The sequence below is a fragment of the Parambassis ranga genome, chromosome 13 (genome assembly GCF_900634625.1).
Source record: "Parambassis ranga chromosome 13, fParRan2.1, whole genome shotgun sequence".
NCBI lineage: Eukaryota > Metazoa > Chordata > Actinopteri > Ambassidae > Parambassis > Parambassis ranga.
In genome coordinates this window covers 11,691,154-11,709,134 of record NC_041033.1, presented here as the reverse complement: position 1 = coordinate 11,709,134, position 17,981 = coordinate 11,691,154, and the positions used below count along the sequence as shown (strand labels likewise).

Sequence of the window (17,981 nt, the reverse complement as noted above, 5' to 3'; positions counted from 1 at the left end):
CAGGTTTCAGAGAAAACTATTTATACCACAAAAAACTTAATATAGTATCATAGTATAGTCTATCCACTGCAGGAAACATCTGGCGCCTGAAGGAAATGTGTCCACTGCTCAGCCCGTGCCACAGTCTCACCCACTGTGGGAATATAGGAGCTAACTCCTACATATGGGTATGGAGGTACTTGAAAAAGTCTGAACTCATACATTTATGTAGAAATGATGTATTAAATTAATGCACATTCTGCCCTCTTACTGTCACCTTATAGATTAAGGTCTACATTGTCATACAAGGACGCTGCATGTGGATTAGGCAGGTCTTTGACCTGAATACTAAGAGGGGGATCTGAAACAGCAGTAATTATATATATAATATGATTATGTCACACACATTGCTTGCAAGCTAACATACAGTGTGTGTGTATGTGTGTGTGTGTTGTAAAAATCATACTCTAGGGACAGAAAAAGCTCTTTACACAGTAACATGGTGGGGACAAAAGAACATGTCCCCATGAGGTTGGCTATACCATTCATTTGAGGGTTAGGACTTACATTTAGGTTCATTTTAGGTCAAGCCTCCAGGCATCAACTGTCCTCACAAGTGATGAAAACTTGTGTGTGTAAGCTCGGGGTCGGTTCAAAGTCCCTGCAGGTCTGTAGATGCATTTGTGTGTTGCTTTTGTGTAAGGTTTAACTGCCTTGAGCCAGTCCAAATGTTCCCACAAGGTTAGACAGAATAGGAAAACAGTCCAGTGCAACACAAGGATGTGTGTGAGTCTGTGCAAAGTGCAAGTGTGTATCCTCCCCATGGCCCATCCATGACCCTGTAGCCTGTCTGTCCTCCGTGTATTTTAATCTATCATCACTCCTTTCAGTGTCATCCCGTATGCCCGGCCTCATTCCTCACCGCTGTCTGTCTCTCTGCATTTCGCCCTCGGAGTGTCTGCCTCTCCTTCCCCCTCCCGCTGCGTTTCACAAGCACTCATGCATTCTTTCTTCTTTGCCCGTTTTCTGACGGCCCTGACATTTTTAGTTCCTCATATTCCCTCCACTTTCCTGTACTGTTTAGCTGCATCTGTGTCAGTCTTGTTCTCAGTTTCTTATTATTTTTCTCCATGTCTCTTTCTTCTTCCTTCACTCTGCCTCTCTCTTTTTCTCTGACGCCTCCAGCAGCAGACGGCAGGCGGCCTCGTAGTGTCGAATGGAGAGACTTTAAGATCTGAAGGTCTCGTGCCCTCACAAAGAGATCGCACCACACAAAGAGTAATGACTGGCACTTGAGCACTACCTAGATTGTTTTGTTTCCCCTAAAGTTTCTTCCTTTCCTTCACCCAAACCCAGCTTTCTCTGCCTGCCATGTGATCCTTGTCCCTTGACCCTATCTTCTTTTTTTGAAATCGACCCGTCAATTCACAGAAACAGAAAAAAATGCCTGCCTCCACTTCAATAAAAGAAGGATACATATGGAGCTGCTGAAGCACATGACATCCACAAGGCTTAGAAATTAATGCCTTGTGGATAACACATTAATAATTGACAAAGCTGCAAGCCATTTAACCCTAAAAGGATAAGAAAGAACACTGAACAAGGTCAACCAATGGAGTGCATTTTGTTTTATTTTGTCCTTAACACGAAATTCTTAGCCACAGGTGAAGGTGGGGAAGCAGTCCGATGGAGAGACTGAGGGCTCTGATGGACTGTTATTTCAACCACTAGTGTTCTACTGCTGCAAAAGCAAAAACTCTACTAGCTCAGTTACTTTATTGTCAACTTATTGTCAGTTACAAAACTTTGCTGCTTATCTTTGGAGTTCACCATGTTTTATGTTTAATCTGACCATTTTAGCCAAACTATAATTGCCCTGTGACCTTTGGCTTTGAGAAATGATTAGCTACTGAACAAAATTATTGCTGTGAACTAGTTTATCGGTATTATAGTTTTCTCAAGAGTAACAGAGACAAAAAAGTTCATTTTCTCTTTGCTCTCTACCTTCCCTTCATCTCCACCCTGCTGGCATAACCTTTATCCCCTAATGCTATGTGCATATACTCTATTCTTTCCCATATTAACTCTCCCTTTCTGTTTTCAATTTATAATAATACCTTTGTATGGCTAGCAGTTTTTATTACCGATGTCTTTTCTATGTCTATGCCTCACCACTCACACTGTTATCATCATCTCATACTGGGCCACTTTCTCCTCTCTCCTCTCTCCTCTTGCAATATGCCCATCTCCTTCATCCATCTGCATGGTACCAGAGAGTGATGGAGTAGAGGAGGGGATAGGAGTGGAAGATGATGGAGGAGAAGACAGCAGAGATGTGCAGTGGTTGTGATGGATGAACACAGACTTAAGCATTAAGAAGAGTCTGCTTCATTCATAAACTGACACAATGAGCACTGGCTGTACATAAATGCAGTTAAGAAACGTTCCTCTTGACAAATACAGTTAAGAAATGCTCTCCCGACAAACATGCACATTACAAATAGCAGCTGCAGCAATATACTAGCACAACAGCTCTATCACCCGCACATCTTTGCTTTCCCTTGTCAGCAAAGCTTCCTCATGCAGCCATTCATTGTATCTGTCCACAGGGCTGCAGTTACACCCTAACAGCTGTCACAAGAACAGAGCTAAATGGTTCTAAGATGTTACAAGTTATAAAGTTTGAAGCAACGTTTGGTTTATGCCTTTAGCAGCATTAAGAGCAACACGTCACTGCACCATCTAAACTAGCAAGGGGACAGCACAGAAAAGTAATAACCGTCATACCGTAATAATTGTCACGAGTAAAATTACGTCGGTTAGAGGGTCTAAATGTCAGGTTCGATATATTTTCGGTTAATTGCCCAGCCCTACTGAGCTCTACATTGTCCTTGTGCTTTTTAAATCTTTATTAGGCGTGATGTTAAGTCAGGAAAAAAGCGTTCTGACACTTGGACCTGCACTTCCCACACTCCTAGTCTGATTTGGTTGTCCCATTTAGCCTGAGGAGGTAATATTGTTATAAATCATACTAAAGTATTTTTTTGTGTAAATATTAGCTTATCTTAATGTTCTTAGTCAGGACAGAGCCTGCAAAAACAAATTAAGCCGCCTCCTCAGAGAATGGTATAAATCAGGCCCAGTGGCTAGGATCAAGTCAGTTCAACTTGAGACACTAAACAAAAGATGGTAAAGCCCAACACATGTTTTAAACATGAGCGTCAGCACTGCCTTAAGTTATGTATTCTAGATCCCAAGAGTTTTTTTCCCTCTGGTGTTTTAAATGTCTTTAAAACAAAAAAAGAAAGAAATGGTTTTCTATCCTCCTATCAAGACCTGCTGTTCTTCCCCAGATCCATGTTTTTTTTTAACTTCCTTGTTTTTAATATTGTCCTTTTAGAGCATAGTTTACACCTGAGGAAGAAGATTATGATCAATGCATACTGGTCTTAAATCTTGAAGATTAGAGGTCAGAAATTCCGAATTTAACGGGGAAAAGCCAGACCTACAGTAACCTTCTTCCACAGATAACAGATAATACTGCTTAAATGTAATCTAATTCTTCACTAATGTTTTTAATGTTTTACTCATAAACTTTGTTGTTTTTGCTCTCCTGTTTTCTAGAACCCTGATGTTGTTGTTCTGCGTTGTGGAGAATAAACGTCAGTGCCGGGAAAAAGCTGGTGAAAACTCTGACGAAGAAAAAAAAAAAGGCCCTATTGCTCATCTCCCTGTATCTCCTGTTTACTGTACCAATTACGTTGTTCCAATGAATACCATGGGGTTATGGATATGTACTGTCTGGTTTACTTTCAAGTGCTACTCCCGGTTCTCGTGTCTGGGTTAGTTGACCACATTGAGGCCTGATTTCTGTGTGGCTGTTGACTGGTCATCTTCTTATTATATTTTATTTTTTTTAATGGAAGGGCAGTTACCATTTTAACACTGGCAGTAGATAATTTATTTTAAAGACAACATGAAGAGGCACACAGACTGGACTTAGTGTGGACAAAAAGTTCTCATCATTTGGTTAGCACCAAGGTACATGGACAGATGCCGAGCAGGCTGAACAAAAAGCTGAGTTGGATGCCTTGATAATCAGACTCAGCCTGGATGTACAACTGCACAAAGAGACAAAGGAATCCTCTCACAGAGAAGATGGATGGGTGGTTTGAATAAGAAAATGTCACATGACAATGACTGAAACTGCATATAATAGAAGTGGTGCCTCTCTGTTAACCCACGTGGAGTAAAGAAATTCTGCTGAACTGAGCTACGCTGACCCAGGCTAGGATAAACTGGAGCTGGATCTTAACCTGGACTCTTGTGTCTTAATCAGAAATGTATCTTCAGAAAGCACAAAAAGTTTATAAGTAAAACTAAACTGAATGGACAGAACTGAAGAAACCTGTGGAGCCTAAACTAGAGTCATACAGCGATCTGATACAGACTATCTGCATAAAGCCTGTAGTCAGTCTAGACTGCTCTGGTATGTCTGCTGCTTTCCAGTGGATGAGGACCTTTGTGGACCTTTCCCAGCCTCCCTCACATCTCTCCAGGCCCACTTAAACAGGTGAGTAATCTGCTGATTAACCCATTAACCCAACTAAACAAGGAGCTAAATGAGAAGTTCTCACATCCAAAGAGCTGGGCTCATTTATTAGCGTGACATATGGTAACCCACCTGCAGTCACCTTGGCTATCTACCAATATTGGGTCCTGCCCCTTAGTTTAAGCTATGCTTAGATTCTGCAGCATCTCCTCCTGGACTTTAACCTAATGAGGGCAACATTTAATGAGCGCCTATCTAATTGCTGTCAGCGACATAATTAGAGAGCCAGCCTTGCTAAACGGCCTCCTTCCTTTCCCACTCTTCAATAAGGAGATCACAACAGGCGACAGGAAATGCATCTCCTCCCTCTGGTTTGTTTCGTGCTTTTAGTGTCTGAGTCACTCCTTATCTCACACACCTCTCTCCTTCTCGGCCCATCAAATGTGCCTTTTTTCCCTTCCTGCCTGAGGCAGTGATTGAACACTGGTGGAGAATATAATATGGTGGGAGAGGATGTGGTTATGAGTGAACAGCACAGCCTCAGGGATGGACTTTGCCTGTAAAAGAGGGGGGTCAGCAATATCTATACAGTCAGTAAGGACATAGCAGGTGTCTGAAACACATGTAAAATGAAGGGACTGTAAGGAGACGTGATTTGAATGAGTAAGCAGAAGAACAATGCACCACAGGTCTGTTTTGTGGATTTATAGGTTTGCAGTTGAACTTACAAGATAAGTAAGTAAGTTCATGCTTCATCAAATTATATTGAATGCCTCCTCATTTAATTAGTTTAAAGTGACATTACAGGGCTGGCAGGAACAGTGAGCTAACTGTGGTTGCTGCTTTTGATTGGACAGCTGAGACAGCAAGCACTGACACTGTCTTCAGTTTAATTTACATTTTAATACCAAACTTTATTATTTATTCTGTATTAGAAAAAGCACAGAATCACCTCTTCATTTGGCACACGAACACAGGGACCAAAAGCATGACTACCATGTCAGACACTGAAATTGTTTATATGAACACATATTTCCTCTGTCTGTTTTTCTCACTGGTGATTTTTGTTGAGCCATCTTGTCCATTTCTTAGATGAGGACACATTCCAAAGGGAGATGGAGAGAGCGAGAGAGGGGGGGGGGTGACATAAGACACAAAAACTAAAAGCATGCTTTAAAAATAGATCCAATATAGATGAAATAGCTCTATAAAGTGCCCTGTTTTTTTCAGCTAAAAGATTATACTGCTCTGCCTTCAAGTCTTAACCTTTGTTTGTCAGACTGATGTGCTAAGACAGTAGCAGGTAGGTCGTCTAGGAGGGACGATTGACCCTCCTAGACGACCTATAATTCTATGTACTGTTTCATAATATAACATGACAGATAACTGTGACACCTCGTGACAAAAAGCAACATGTCAGACAGATTTATGGATCGGGTTCTCCTGTGCGACAGGTATAGAAACAAGGTTCAGTGACTTATCAGAGGGTGGCACTTCAATACACCTTTTTTATGCTGCTGGAAACACATGTGAAAGTAGCCTATGTGTATATCAAGATCTCTGCAGGAGACAGCGTTTCTACCTCTAAGTCATAAAAGTGAATGAAGCTTGGTGGATGCTGCACACACACACACACTGTTGATGATGACATGTTACCTCCTAAAGGGGCCTAACAATGTTCGTTTTACTCCTTCCTATTGGCAGTCAAGTGTCGAAAGCTTATTTTCGTGACTGAATTACATCCATCTGGATTACAGCAATGAGCGTATGGATGGTCACCAATTAAAGTTTTAGTTAGCACTTTATAGACTTTAAAAGACAATGTGCTATCGTTCATTTTAAGGGTACATCCACAAGATTTTGATATTCTCGGTTAGATTTTAAGAATTTCTTCCCTGCATGCAAACAAAAAGAGACCCAGTTATGTTTTTTTTAATATATTATTTTGCTCTTAGGCTTTTTACCCATGCATTGTTTCATGACCTAAAATTAACAATGGGTTAACACAGACATACATCACTCAGACATACTCATCTTGTCACTGGCTGACTTTTTTTTTTAAGTTTAAGAAGTCAAAAAAAAAATTTTGTGTTTCTAAAACTGGTTATGCATGATTATCATTGATGGCAGGTTGTAGGAGTCACGGTCATGCTAACCATTACATCCTTGCAAGCAAACCAGCTGCTGGCTGTAACATAAAATATTAACCTGACAAATGTGAAGTTATATATTTCTTCTCACTTTAGCAGGAGGAAATGTGTTACGTCCAAGATAAAACCCTTGCTTTAAATATGTTTTTCTCTTGTCTAGAGGTGATGAGAAAAGATCAATTTTATTGTCTTTGCGCCTCCCTCCACAGGGAATGAGCTAGTGATCACTGATGTGTTTTTATGTTATGCACCATGTGTCTGTCGCATGATCTGCTTTCAGCATCCATCTGTGTTCACTTTGCAGCAGCAATAATTTCACTTACAGCTTCCAATAAGTTAAAGTGCCTAAACTTTCATGGGAGTAAGACGCATAGACTCCGGCTGTTATTTTAATCTTAATGCAGGAGAGATGTCCGTGTGAGTTCCAGCTGTCTGGACTGATAGGCCATGCTATGATTTCAGTTTAAGCAAGCAAGTCACATCTGTTAGCTTATGTGGCAGCGACGTAGCTTTGATGTGGCCATGCATATGTTAGCGCATTTGTGTAGAAGTGGCTGATATCTCTGTTCACGCACGGTTGTGTGTCTAAAAATGACAACACATTGCTGCTGGAAAAGGCAAGACAGTGTTAACAGTGGAAGGGAATGGAGACAAAAGTGCTTTGGACAGACAGATAGAAATACAGACAGAATAAGGAACAGGTTCTGATGTGAGAAAAAGATTTGTTTAAATGCATTATATAAGCAGGAGATAGTAAAAATGGTAAAATTTGCATGTGTATATACGTCTGATATAGGTTGACATGGTCTTCTGTTATGAATGGATGCTCCACTGATGATTTGATCATGTCTATATGGGTTCTGAAATTTAACCTGGGGGCAAACTGGGGGAGAGAGGAGGCACATGTTAAGCAGCTTAATAAGAAAAGAGAAGGGAGAAAGGGGAAAACATAAGGATTAAAAAGAGGAGGAGGAGGAAATATACGAGGACGACAGGCAGAAGTAAAGGAGGAGGAGGAGGAGAAGAATAGGAATAGAGGGGAAAACAGAAGGCGAACAGCGAGTGGGATGTGTGGAGGATTACTCAGTGTGGATCGAGCTCCAGCTGTATTGTGCTATGAGGTGTCTTTGGATCCTCCGAAAGAAAACATGGTAGTATGAATAATAGATGACACAACACGCACACACAATGCATGTTTATTTTTGAACATGTTCATTGTGTTGCTCCTTTAAATGATTGAAAAAAAAATAAGTTTGGGAGGCAGGAAGGCAGAAGGATGTCAACTCAGGGACACACAAGTTTGTGAGCTTATGTGTAAGTTAAGTCACAAAAATTGGGTTCATGCTTTGGGCTATATCGAGTTTTCCAAAACAGATTGGTCTCTTCCAACTATGACTCAATGATTCTGAACATTACACATCTGCAGAAAAGCCAACCAGCCTCCCTAAAGTTATTGACATTGATGAATCTGACATGTTATCATTAGTATTAAGCTGCACCTCTATCTTTTTACATCATATGCTTCTTACGATAGTATTGTCTGACTTAGGAATACCCACTAACTGGCTGCAGTGTGATGTAGGAGTGTCACACCTACACACTAATTTCTTCTCCTTTTTTGGCGCACCTTCCTAAGGAAATTCAACAACCCTTCTCCATCTCAGCCAGATATTCACCCATCTCCATTCAAGCAGCAAGCGCAGATCTTTCATTCAGGCATTCAGTCCCACCTCCTTATAATACAGCACACTCACATCTCCACTCACGTCATCAGATGTGTCTATGCTTCGCCAATGTTCCACCATTCACCATCTTTGTCAGTTTGGCTAATCTGCCAGCTAACGTGCAGTTCCCTACCAACCTCAGGTGTTGTGTGTTTAACAGAATAAATAAAACAGTGGTATGATAGTAACTGTGGTGCAAGCCTATAAAAGAAAACCCCTCTGTAAACAATGGTTACATAGACAGTTATGTCTGTTATACAAGGAAGTCATCATATAGCTACTTGTACAGGATCTGCTGGAACATGAATACCAGCCTTCCCTAACACGTGCAGGACTAATATCATTTGACAGTTGAATGTTAAAATTTAGTTTCTAAATCATCTCTACACACATCAGATATGGTGATTTTTGAATATTTATTTTAACAATGAAAATAGGAACCATGATTATTTTCATTTCACCTGATCAGCAGTCAGATATTGAAATACTGTGCACTGATATTGCACATTTCTCTTTCTTTCTTTTTTTTTTCTTATTAGAGCACATCTGTCAGATACATGCATACTGCAGCAGTGAGAGGGATTTACTGCCAGTTCCGGACAGCTCGATAATCGTTAATTGGCAGCGAGAGCCTGTGATACAAATGAGAGAGCAGCGATTATATTTATGACCATGGTAAAAATTAAACACGATAGCAACTGAGACCGGCTGACATTCAGTCATACACAGGCTTGTGAAAATCAACCGTGTTGCAACTCAGAGGCACATGTGTGTGCGTACGTGTGTGTGTGAGAATAAGAGAGAGAGAGAGAGCAGTACAGCCGCAGTAGCTGGAGAAAGAAGCTATAATTGAATGATGAAAATTCACAGCTCAGCATTAGTTGATTCTTGTACTTATTCTCATACATTATTCTCATACATTTTTACACACACACACATATACACACACACATATAAACAGGCTCTCTCACTCTGCTTCTCTCTCTCTGCTGCTGAACACAAGCTCTACCTGCATCTCATCAGTGGGACAGAACTGGAGCTGTTTGATGCATGGTGCACCTTCAGGATACAGATGTATAAAAAAGAAAAAGAAACAAATGTGGTAGCACTATTCAGCAGGTTACAAAATGATAAAGCAAAACAGAAAATACCTTAAGCAATTTGCATATAAATGGCCACAGCTGCTGTGTCTTCTCTGTGCTCAGGTGTAAACTCTATTTCAGGGATTACATTTTTCAGGGTTGTAACTTCACTGTATAGTGAATTTTCCAGCAGGAGTGTAGTATACACTGTAGCCTGAGTGGAGGGAATTTATTCTATGACAACAATTAACCAAGTTTAACTTTACTCAGTACTTTATTAGTGACTTTTAAAAACACCATAATTACATCCTGTTCTCTTAATGTTCTTTTAATGTCCTGCATATGACACATATTGTAAAGTGTTAATGAAATGACCCAGATTCAGTGGTAGACGGAGCATTCACACATCTATCAACTCTAAAGGACTTCAGTTAGCACGCTTCCACTTATCCTTCAGCAGGAAACCATTTCCTTCAGCAGGCAGCTGAGAAAATGGAACTGTTGTTGGATTCAATCTTGGCCAGGCTGAAGGCTTGTTAGCTTCAGATCTGCCATATTGGCAGCATTGACAACAAAACTGCTGATGCAGTGTATCTGTTTAAGAGGGGGGGGTTGAAGTGATAGTGAGAGTGTTGATTTTAGAGATTGTGTGTTAAAAACGTCACGTGCACTGCAGCACAAACAACGGTGTCTGGATGAAGTTTAAGTTTTTGTCCATGCATGATTCAATTTGTGCACACTAAACCCATCACTACAACACAGTAAATATGCACAAATATAAAGTCAAATATGGCTTTATTTTTTTGCAGCTTGAGACTGCAATAGTGTCAGTTTATCCTCGTGCAGATAGGATTAGACATCTTTTAAATAATCATAAGCAAACATTCAAGTATGATGAAAATATATGTCACATTAACATGTAGGCTGTCGTCAGAGGCTGCTTTCATGTGCCTTTATCAGTACAATTCAGGCTTACATTGCAGTAGATTAGGAAGGGTTTGCATTGCCCCCTTTGAAACAACATTTAGTGGAATTTCTGTGGGTACAGTAAAGTCATTTCAAGCCTGTTGCATCGACTTGGAGTCATGTATTTTACAAGGCAAAGTTCCCCCATCTCTAACAAGCTTTTCTGCTGTTGTTTTGTAGTAACTTTCATCATTTTTACTAGAGGAGGCCTGCAGCTATGTAAACCCTAACCATTTCAGCTGCCACTGCTGCTGACAGTAGGACCTCTATAACAATTCTTAACAGGTCATTTATAATGGCAGTGTATTGGATTGGTATTTCATTTGAAATTGTAGTATCACACCACTTTCGGTACAATAGATGACAGACCAGCATTTTTTCATGCAGTGCGGACAGTCTGTACATGGTTGTGGAGTTGATGGCCAGTAGTAGGATTTGTTGTCATAGCACAAGTCTGCTTGCAAAGACGATGTTTTTGTACTAGTGACAAGAAACTGATGGTGATTCCAGCCATTTGTGTCGAAGTGTTATTTCACACATAAGGACATAGAGCTGTGTTTGGACACTTTGTCTTCCTGAAGAAAAACGATGCTATAGCCTTTGAGATTAAGCAATTTCCTTTAGATGGAGGGAATAAACTGTTTTATTGTTTGATTATTAGGCCATAATGTGCCATATAATGTGTGTGTAATACAATTTATTATAGTGCTACCTGCTATGTTCTTGTACAGTTAATCAAATACCATTTAATAACTAAAGTGAACAAAACTGCACATATATACTTCTTCAGAGTGCACAGAGAAACTTCAGTGCATCTTAAAATGTAAATCCAGGCTTAAAGACTAACATCATTTGCACTTGGAGGTATATTTGTGCTGCTGTGTATGTGTGCTTTGGGATTTTCTGCCACTGCTACTGTGAGAACTGCGGGCTCATTAAGAATCTGTCTGGTAATTTGATGCCCAATGTGAGGACTATTCCAGTGTAAAATATTAACTCTGTGCCGTTTCAGTCGACTTCTACAGAAAGTGCCTGAATCTTGATGTGCACACTGTACAAAAAATCCACATGTACTACCGACTTGTTTTCACTGTGGGAAGACACCAAGCTTATTTGTTTATATAAATCAATATTTAGCTTCTCATTTACATTCAGGGACATCTGGAGGCATTTGTTTTATCCGTGTATCCCCCCCCAATAACATTAAAAACTACTGAGCTTCTGCCAACCACTCAAAGAGCAATCTGAGAATAGCACCAGGTTTCCCCCAAGAGGACTTCTCACAATGTGACAGCTAATCATTTTAGCATGCTCACATTACAGTACTAATGAGGCCAGCAGTGGGAGATTTGTTTGAATTTAACAAGGAGGATGGTGGGCCGACCAGCATTTCGCCCATAAATCTATAGTCACTCAGCAGGATGTTGTTATTAATTAGTTTAACAGAGCGAATGACAGCTCACCGCATCTGGTTCAGCAGGTGTAACTTGACTGAGGGCTCATTTCAAGACAATATGCAAGCTCACAATAAAGAGGTATTTTGATCAAATACTTGGTTATAGCCTTGCTTGTTGGGACTTTAAATAAAATAAAGTTTTGGAGATGTTAGTGTGCATGATGGACCACATCAGTAGTAAGATATAATATAATAGCAACAGTAACATCAGCAAGCCAACTATGCTAACTAACTTAGCTGCCCTGCATCAATCAGCCGTAAACAGCTGCCTCATCAGCACATAGTATAGATCAGGGGCTCTCAGAGTTTTGATAGCTGAGGGCCAATTTATGAACCCAACATTGGACTGAGGGCTGCCAAAAAAAAAGAAAAAAAAAGAAAAAAAAATTACGCATGTGTAATCATTTTAATGACCCAGTTGCATCTCTACAAATTACATTTATTGGTCTCTATCCAGTAATTTGCATATGGGGCTAAACCTGAGAAACATTGTAATGCACAAAAAAATCCCCGGGCGGTATGACCAAAATTCTATATCATGGTATTTTTATATTATTATAACGGTTTCTAGTATTGAACTTTTTTTCCCTCTTATGCATGACGTGTTAACTGCATTGATTGTGAGAAGAATTACTGCAGCAGAGTGGTTATCCTGTTCCAGGTCATGAGAATTGTACAAAAAAAATCCACATTAGTATTACAGTAGTGCTGTGGGAACGATCATTTTTATAGTTTTAAAAATAAGCTTCACTCGTGGCTTCGAGTGAGCGCAGACTAGATGAAGGAGGCGGAGTGACGTGAGTTTGTCAAATACTCCACAAGGACAGAGAAACCTGTTTGGACCGGACTTTTCATACTTCATGAGAAACAAGTGTGCAGAACCGCTCATACAGCTCTACTGCAGCACACGTAGCGTCACACAAACACACACACACACACATACATGTTTTTATGCTGTTTCGCTGCTAATCATCGGCAGAAGCAGCAGTTCAGGTGAACTGTGCAGCGGTGCAGCAATGAAAAACGTCCCATATGAAACAATTTACCACCGGCCTGAGCTCCGGATATTTTAGGCCATTTAAACCGGTGTTGTCGGTATATGAAAAATTTATATCATAACACAAATTCACATAATTCATTGCGGGCCACCAGTGACCATAAATTGCAGAAAAATGACTCTCATAAGAATAACATGCACCTAAATCTCCATATTTAACAACAGGAAGTGGTGCCTAAAGACTAAGAAGAAGGTCGAATAGGTGATGATGATGAGATGAAAAAACCTCTGTGACCAGTGTTATTATCTGTTGCATTGTTTTACTTTAGAAGTTGCCACACAACATTATTTTGGACTTACACTGAACTCATTTCATGTATTTGTTAATTAAGGCGTGTGTATGCATACTAATTTCTTTTCCTTTTTCTCCTTTCTTTTTTCAGACCCAGAGATCAGGAGGAAAGCCACGTGTCTGAAGACAAGAAAGACAAAATTAACTGAAGGAAAGGAAAGAAAAGGTAGCAGGGTACCAAATCACATCAGGCATCACTGACATCATCCAACATTTCCATCATCACCTTCATCACTGATCACGTTTACGAGCACATAGTTCACTGAAAGTCACGCTAGTTTAATGTGGAAAAAAATGCTGTATGACTGTACTATTATTGCTGGCTGCTGTCACCCAGACCCCGCGCATCTTCATCATCTCTGTCTTAATTATCATGGCGGACTGTGTTTACGTGCACACAGTGTGCACACAGCATGATTGATAGCAAACACATCTCACTAAATGTTCTGCCTCCATAGAATTACATACTCATGTGTGTCAGATATCCCTTTATATTAATCATGAGGATAATCCAGGTGCTCTATGCTAGCATCTCGCTAATCATCCTAATTGGGATAAATATGCCATTGCACATATGTACACTTCATATGTGTGCACGTAATTGCACTGCTATTCCCCAGTGTGACCATAATCATCATCGTCATCATCATGATTGCTATAGTTCCCTGCAGCTACAGTATGTAAGGTGGTAGAACAGGAAGTAGACAGAGAACCTCAAACCTTTGTTTGCCCACACCAGAACCCTCAAAGAAAAAAATAATAATAAATTATACATTTTGTCCTTACTTTTCCCCCCTCTTCCTGTGTTCCTCTCACTTTTTTTTCTTTGGGCTTTATCTTTTGTATGTGTACATAAAGCAATTTCAAATCTTATAGTTTTGTACATGTAATTTTTATGGTGTGTGGATATTTTCTAATAAAAGAAACAAAAATGGATGACTTTCTCCTAGAATGGCTGCTCCTGTTTTTGTTCCACCTCTGCCACGCATGTGAAACACAAAGCTAATAATTAACATGTTTTATAACAACATGCATGATTATCTAGAGATTACAAAAGTTTGCAGTGAAGGTCAGTGCAAACATTCCATACTCTATTGATGTTTTGAACACAGCTTGAATTCACTGGGTTCTAACCCTGAAGTCTGTTAATTGTGCTGTGTTAGGTACAGGCATAGATAGAAACGCATTACACCGAGGTAATTCATTGTCAATGGCTATTCTGAAATGTGTCAGCTGGAGGCCAGTTTGGTCCTGCTAGCAGCATGGCCTGTGTTTGTGAGGTGAACTTTATGTATTTGTAAACTTGTCAGAGACCTGCGGTCTTACTTCCAAGTTCTCATTTCAAGAAATTTGATAACTGCTGCTAATAAACCAAACTAACAAGGCATCATAATGGGATTGATCATGGAGAGGATGCTGTAGTTCACTTAGCGATAGAGTGGTGGGTGTTTGGGTTTTGTGGTGTACCATGTGACTTTTTCAGCGGTACATAAAAGCTCTAAAACAAACTGCTGAACATTAGTACCAGCATAAAGTAGCAGGTATCAAATACAACCCTGTTTATGATTATACATATCAGCGGTGCTGGCTAGACCTTTAATTGTTTATTTTGTGACCTCCAACTGTCTATAAATTAGAGATCTACTGATCTCATATTAACATTAGATAATGATCCAAACTTTGACTCATGTATTTCCTCCATTTCTAACATGCTACATTCTACATTAGCAGCACACATAGCATGCTGGTAGACACAACTCACAATGAACACAGAGAGCAACAACAGAGTTAGTCAAAGTGTGAGCTGGATGAGGATATTTCATGCTTGCCAAGCCAACAGCAAGATGCAATGCAGTAATGGTATCAAAATGGTGACAAAAAGCAAAGCTCATGGATCCATATTAGAATAGTCCTACATGAAATCCTTTTGGGTCTGTCTGTGTTGTAGATCTGACATATGGATTCATTATCTACCATTAGCATTACAGATACAGGTTTTGCGTACAGTCCTGTTCACACTGAGCTGAACCGTCTTCAAACAGGTGCTCGCAGAACGTTAGGTCTGTCTGAATCCCTCTTGTTTCTTCTTCCTAGTTGCTATAATGCTTCCTGTGAACATAACCTCAATCTGTCTGCTTTCCTCCTCTCCTCTTATCTCCTCACCACATCTATTCCCCTCAGTCACCTCTGCCCCCCCCCACTCTCCTTTTAACCAAACTTTCAATCTGCTCATCTCCCCATCTCTCTCACTCTCTGCTCCTGTTTTCCCCTCTCATCTTTAATACCCAATCTGCTCGACACAACTCCATTCTGCTCCCCAGATCTACTCCACTTCTCAGTTCCCTTCTCCTTGGTTCCTGGCAGACAGCCAGCTCCAGATCAGCGCTCCACCATTTCTACTTCCCTTTCATCCCCCGTTAAGTCTATTTCCTCTTCCTACTTATATTTTTGTCTTGGTACACATGAAGCAGTCATGATTATAATGGATGAGGTACAATGAAAGGGAGGTATATCTTTCTTAACAGAAGTAGAGAAGGTGGGATGATGGCCCTAACATTACCATGGCACCTTCAAAGACAAAAAAAAAAGAAATGGGGATGGGGAAGGAGCTCTGGAGAAGTGGCACCTGGGGTATCAATTTGAAACAGGGAGTGAATATAATAATATAATTAAAACAACAAAGTCAAAAAAAGAAGTGGAAAAAAAAATTGCTATCGTGATGACTTCATTATTCAACGGTCACCTTTGCATGTGTGCATGTTTAAAGGTTTTCTTCAAATGAGCATGAATAAAACAAGAGGCATTTACACCAACTACACCGCAGCATAATTATCATGATACCGTACATTAAAGATAATCAGTTATGTTACTGAATTCATTAATTAAGCCAAACAATCATGTCAACATCATCCACAAAGTGTTAATATGAATTATCTTACAGCAGTGAAAAGTGATAGTGGATTCAGGAGAGTAATTTTCGACACATTAATATGTAAATCTATTCAGCAAGGTACTCCAAATTTAATCAGAGCATCTTGCAGCGAGGCTTCGTGTATGTGTATTGATTTCCTGTCATGTTCTTAAGTTTCTCTTCACACAAGAGTCTACAGGTATATATTAAAAAAGGAAATGCAATGAGCAGGAACTTTTGTCACTGTATCCTTGATATACTATGAATAATCCTCTTGGCAGAAATGAATATTTTCTTCCAGTGCTTGTTACATTCAAACCTTGAGAAGTGAAAAAAATAATAACACTTCTAATTGGTTTGGAGATGAACCACAGAGAAAACACATGGCTGATAGAAAGCAACATCTTGTTTTGATAAACTTGTAGCCTTGAATAAGAAGCCTTGGGAACTCCCACACACACACACAGACAAACTATACAAGCAGAAACCCACCCTTACTAATACTGAAACATTAAGTGTAGGAGCAGCATGCCAGGTTATTTTGCATAACACAGACATACACACAAAATGGTGTACTGTTAATGTAAACCATGTATGGCACTCTAAAAAAATCAGTTAGAAGTACTTCAAACAATAAAATAATCACTCCTAATTGCATTTTTTTGAACAATCAATGCCAATTCTCCTTCTAGACCAATTAAAAACAAAAAGGGGTCAAGACTCATGATATCAACTATGATCTCATGCAGCCAAAATCTTCAAAGGTGTATCAGGTTCTAGGTGAAGACTTGCTGCCAATCCCAATTTGTTTTGTAAGTAAACTATAAACAGGTTAATACTGAGGGAATGTGGATGTGTTAGCATGCACGGCCACCTGAGTTGACTTCTGAAAATAAGGTTGTGGATGCTTCAAGTTTGTGGACACAAACCTTATTGTAACAGCAGTAAAACAGATGCCTACAGTGAAATGGACAACCAAATATTACATATACTATAAAATGTGGTATTAAAACGTTTACCATGTGTTTACCTGTGTTTAACAGCTGTACAGCTATTGTTGTCACATTGTTTCTTGCTGACCACATCACAGCCTTCTGTTAGCAGCAGCTCGGGAGCTGTGAGGACAGCAGCTGGCCGGCCTGTCATCACCAGGCTGATTGACAAGCAGACATTTACTCTGCTGGAGTAAATGACAGCTCTACTGGAAGAGATCCTCCTTAGTTATTGATTGTTACCAGCCCACTGTAAAAAGTGAAGACAATCTGACATTCATGGATAACAGAAGCTGATCAGTCACTGTAGTTAATATGACTTAAAACCTTATGCTGAAATGTGAAAATTAAACCACAGTGGGACCTACTATAAATCTCTTTAATATTGCAAAGCTCGACTGCCATTACTTAAATCACATGAAGAGACCAGTTTGTGTGAATTTAGAGGTTTGTGTAAGCCATTCGTTTTGAAGGGTGCCTAAGTTTCTTCTCAGAGGTGGACTGAAGTGACTGATTTCCTACATGCTTGAAGGACTTTTTTCAGTTTTTGCTGTGAGTCATTACTACTTGTCTGATCGCTTCTTGGATGACTGAATGATTAATTTCCAAATGTGTCTAAGTGAAACCTTTTTTTTTTCATCCCCAAATTTGGCTGACTGTTTTCGGTGTTTCTTTTTGAAGATGTTTTCTCCCCTCCTGGTACAGTCTCATTGGACTGACACAGGAAAAAAAACGTAAGCAGAAGCACTAGAAGACATGTAGCCAACATCCTAAGATAGATTTAAAACCAGGACGTCTCGCAGAATCTCATTTGCAAGTG

The 17,981-nt window shown here is 39.8% G+C and overlaps 1 protein-coding gene across 1 annotated transcript in view; it reads left to right on the top strand.

Moving 5' to 3' along the window:
- The window catches only part of LOC114444859 (leucine-rich repeat and fibronectin type III domain-containing protein 1-like protein), a 55,010-nt gene extending 51,345 nt beyond the window's left edge, over window positions 1–3,665 (top strand). Inside the window, exons 9-10 of the mRNA XM_028419724.1 lie at window positions 1,165–1,257; window positions 3,604–3,665. Coding sequence (XP_028275525.1) covers window positions 1,165–1,217 — 53 coding nt within the window. The 3' untranslated portion in view covers window positions 1,218–1,257; window positions 3,604–3,665. The remainder of the gene's footprint in view (window positions 1–1,164; window positions 1,258–3,603) is intronic.
- Window positions 3,666–17,981: the final 14,316 nt, after the last annotated feature.